Below are 4,347 nucleotides of genomic sequence, written 5' to 3'. Positions count from 1 at the left end.
AAGACCAGCATCTGGCAGAGGAGGTGGACGGCCTCGTGGGTGGCCTGCGAGGACAGCATGTACAGCGCGGACAGGGACGGCGGCTTGTGGGGGCGGCGCATCATGTGCGAGCGCGCGCCGTCGCACGCGTAGCGCATGTCCTCGAGCGAGGGCGTGCCCAGCAGCTCCGTGATGAGCTCCAGCTGCTGCACGGGGTTCTGCGCCTGGAAGAGGATCCGCCGGCCGAGCAGCTCGCCGAAGATGCAGCCCACGCTCCACACGTCCACGGCCGACGAGTAGTGCCTGGCGCCCATGAGGATCTCGGGCGCGCGGTAGTACTGCGTCACCACCTCCTGCGTCATGTGCTTCATCGTGTCGGGCTCCTCCACGCGCGCCAGACCAAAGTCGCAGATCTGGAGGGTGCAGAACAGAGAAGGGCGCCGATGAGAAACACACAAACACACACAACACGCAAGCATTGTCGCGTTCACGGGAACGGCTCGGGAGAGGACACTTGCCTTGAGCACGCAGTTGCTGTTCACGAGGAGGTTTCCAGGCTTGATGTCCCGGTGTAGGATCCGGGCCGAGCTCAAGTACTTGAGGCCTGGCGGACAAAGAAGGCGGAGTCGACCGTTAAGTGACACGAGCTCGGGAAAACGAGGAGGCCACAATTAAAGAGGGATTAAGGTTCAACAGTCGGTGTACGCACCTCTTAATATTTGATACAGGAATACTTTGATGTGGTCTGCCGAGAGATGCTGAGGGGACACGATGATTTTGTGCAAGTCACTCTGTAGCAGTTCCGTGATGACATAGCTGCAGGGAGAGAGTTAAGAAAAAAAAACGACAGGCAGAAAGAGCGGAAGAGTAAAAAAATACACAAAGTGGAAGAACTACAAATGGGACCCGTTCAGATCATAAAATGCAATAATTTATTAAAGTGTAAGCAACAGCTGACACAGGCTGTGCTAAAAACGATATAAAGTTAAAGGCTAACGGAAAGGGATGGCGATAATCGACTGGTTTGTTGAAGTGGGGGAGAAAGGGGGAGAGGTGGGGTAAAGGAGTTAGGGGTCCAAGTTTGCCTGCGTCTTTCTTTATCGACCAGCCAAATCAAGTCCTGGACAGGCGGGCCACTTCCACGACGTAGTGGACTGGACCCTTACAGCACCACCTGGCAGCGCCCTAGCGCGGCGACAGAGAAGGGACGAGAGGGAGAGAGAAAGAGATTTGGGGGGAAGGGGGGGGGTGGAGGGAGAGAGAGAGAGAGAGAGAACATCGATCGACCGAGAGAGGAAGGGAGGAAGGGAGAGTGCTGCTGCCGCTACAGCCGAGCTTGCCGAATCATTACTCGCAGCTTGAGATGAAAACAGGAGCGGCACGGGGGATGAAAGCGCCAGAGGGTGGGGTGGGGGCGGGGAAGCCGGTGGGGGAGCCACCACCCCGCCGAGCCGAGCCGCACCGCGCCGCCAGCAGTTCACTCAACCTCCCCGAGCACAGTCTGGACGCGGCTCCGGCGGCTCCGGTGCCATTTGCATTACAATGCCGGGCACGCGTGGCGTGGCGTGGCGTGGCGTAGCGCGGCGCCGCGTGCAGGGACCACGAGCACGCGCCCACTACAACCCCCACCCTGGCGGCCATGACGACGGCGCCCAGGATGACGTCGTCGTCGTCGTCGTCGTCGTCGTACTCCAGGACGATGGCCGCGCTCGACTAAAACCACATCATCATGCCCGTGCCAGCCAGACGGCAGGTGCGCGACGGCGGGGCGGCAGAGCACGAGAAGGAGACTTGGCTATAACTCTTGTCGAAAGCAGGCAAATGCCGGACAGGGCTGGGGGCCCCACCGGGCCCCACCGGGCCCCAGCAGGCCCCGCCAGGCACGCAGACAGACCTGGCCGCCCCGCCCCGCCCACCAGCGAATGTAAGGAGGCGGTGAACTCATTCCAAACTGACCCATCCCATTCGCTGGCCAGCGCAGCGCGGGCCGAGGGGCATATGGGATGGTCGGCCGTCGGGCAGGATAGTAAAGCCAGCGCGCGCGAGAGAGAGGAGAAGCGGACAAGCAACAAAATAAAAATTAAAAATGCGGACGCAGCGAGGCGGGCAAAAAGAGGGGGAGGCGGAATCAGATGAGACAAAAGCGGCGGCATAGCAGTGTGGCAGGGAGCTCATGGCGGAGCAGCAGCAGCATCATGGAAGCAGCATTCCCAGAAGCAGAGGACAGGGAGTAAGAGAGAGAGGAAGTGACAGAGGGAGAGACAGAGAGAGTGGCTGTGTCCGCCGGCGGCGCGGTGGGGTCCTGTGCGAGCCATGAGCCTGGACAGCAGAGCTGGGGGCCAGCAGACACCAGCCGCACGGCGGGTCGGTCCCACGACGCGTCGCGCCCAGTCTGGACTTCATGGGCCGGCGGGCCCGCGGCGGGCACGGCAGGGCCAGGCAGGGCAGGGCCCCGGTCGAGACTCTTTATGACTCACACTCGCACGGCTGACCCGCGCGCCCGCACCAGAGCCAGGGGCCATGCCATGGGACCGGTAAGGCACACCACCACCACACCACCTCATTGGCGAGCAGAAGGGGAAGAGAGGGAGGAGAGGGCAATTCACAGAGCAATCCTCACCGGAAACGATAAACCATAGCCGGGCCCCTGATAAGCTCCCTGTGCAGGTCGTGCGCCCGGCCGCTCCTTCCGCCGTCGTGGCGGTGCTGATGAGAAGATGACGTCCGACTAGAAAACTTCTCTCTGTAAGCCCTTCAGCGGAACCGCAAAAAAATTAAAGTATAAAAAAAAAACGAGAAAATATTGTTGTACCAAAAGTTTTACAAAAGAGAGATTTAACCCTATATACAGAGGCTTCTTTCGCGGTCTTCCCTTGCTGCTGGCTGCTTCTGCTTCAGGCCTCCTCCCTCCTCGACACGGAGCAGCGAGCAGCAAATAATAATAATAAAAACAAAAACAGCAAAAAAAGAAGCGAGGATGAGGCCGTCACAAAGGGGCATTAATGAGGGCGTGAATATGCTCTCCCACCGTCCCGCCAGGCCACCGTCCGAGGCAGCCACACACTCACACAACGGATTGGCTCCAATTCCATGAACCCCGCCAAAAACGGAGCCGACAAAGAAAGAGGCCATTTCAGTCGAAGCAACGACCGCCATGGCGCGGCAGCAGCGGACCGCCCGCAGACACGCAGAGAAATCAAAGAATAAAATGACAAGAGTCGAGATAGCGAGCGCACCGCGAGTCTGTGTCGGGTCAGGGCTGTCCGCGGTGGACGGGTCACGTGACCGGGCGCCACGAGCTAAACTACACCGCGGCCCCAGGTCGGGGTGTCGTCGTTGTGCAACAAACGGTCGTCCTTCGCGTCGCTCACAGGAAGGAAACGTCCACGAGTACATATCGGCTAGCACACCGACGCCGGCGCAGCCCCCCTGCGCCCGCCCCCGACGACCTCCGCGCCCGCCACTTATTGGCGAGCCGACGCACACCCAGACACGCAGGGAACCGACAGCCGTGGCTCACGCGTCAAATCAAGCGAGCGGAGCAAGCGGGAGCAGCCCCGCCCCGTCCGGCACAGGCAGGCCCCACAGATCCCGACCCGCCGCCCGCCTGCTGCCCTGTTCTGCCCCAGACGGACAAGGCCACGCCACCACGGGTCCGCAACCAACCAACCAACCGGCCGCAGCCTCTCTCCTCCCGCCGCCACATCCTCCCCCGAACCGCCCGCCTTCTTCAAGGACCCCACGCGCACGGTCCGCGCCTGGAGGGAAGTCCACGCCACGCCGACAAGCACCACCATCATCGTGTGCCATCTGCTTGGCTCACGACGGCGCGACGGATCAGCGGCATCCCCCCTCCCTCCGCTGCTCACTCCTGGTGACGGCTCCACCTCCGCCGACTGCTGCTGCTGCACCACGATGCACCAGGTATGGGTTCACTTCCTCCTTCAGCGGCGCCGAGTGTTTTGCAACCGCGTGACCTCCACGACGGCGGCGGCGCCGCCCTCCTTCCCTTCCCTTCCTCCTCCCCCCGGGCGCCATACACGCGACCACGTCACTCTCGACGTGAGGAGGAGCGCGGGAGGAGCCACCCTCCCGCCCGCGCAGCCTGCTGCATCGCGGCGCTCATACTCGCGTCATCGTGGAAGGACGCGGCGTTGTAGTAATGATATGAAGAATGATTAATTACTCCCCTTCTCCTTCGCCTTGGAAGCCTAAGCCGCCACCGCTGCTGCTGCTGTTGCTGCTGGTTGTGGTGGTGCTGCTACTGCAGCCCAGTGCAGCCGAGGCGCACCGCCTATGCAAAGTAGCCAGCCTAGCCAGCCATCCAGCCGCGCGCTCCGCTCGTCCCTCGGCTGCCCCACGGGACTA

The 4,347-nt window shown here is 61.6% G+C and overlaps 1 protein-coding gene across 1 annotated transcript in view; it reads right to left on the bottom strand.

Moving 5' to 3' along the window:
- Positions 1 to 4,347, bottom strand: part of LOC113215961 (serine/threonine-protein kinase NLK) — a gene marked incomplete at its 3' end in the record, with an annotated part of 98,962 nt that continues 94,615 nt past the window's right edge. The window contains 3 exon segments of the mRNA XM_052264952.1: positions 1 to 392; positions 498 to 583; positions 689 to 795. Of these exon segments, the coding sequence (XP_052120912.1) occupies positions 1 to 392; positions 498 to 583; positions 689 to 795 (585 nt within the window).

The sequence above is a fragment of the Frankliniella occidentalis genome, unplaced genomic scaffold (genome assembly GCF_000697945.3).
Source record: "Frankliniella occidentalis isolate FOCC.00 unplaced genomic scaffold, Focc_3.1 Scaffold22, whole genome shotgun sequence".
NCBI lineage: Eukaryota > Metazoa > Arthropoda > Insecta > Thysanoptera > Thripidae > Frankliniella > Frankliniella occidentalis.
Note: the sequence above shows the minus strand (reverse complement) of the source record. Positions and strands in the feature narration are given on the sequence as shown.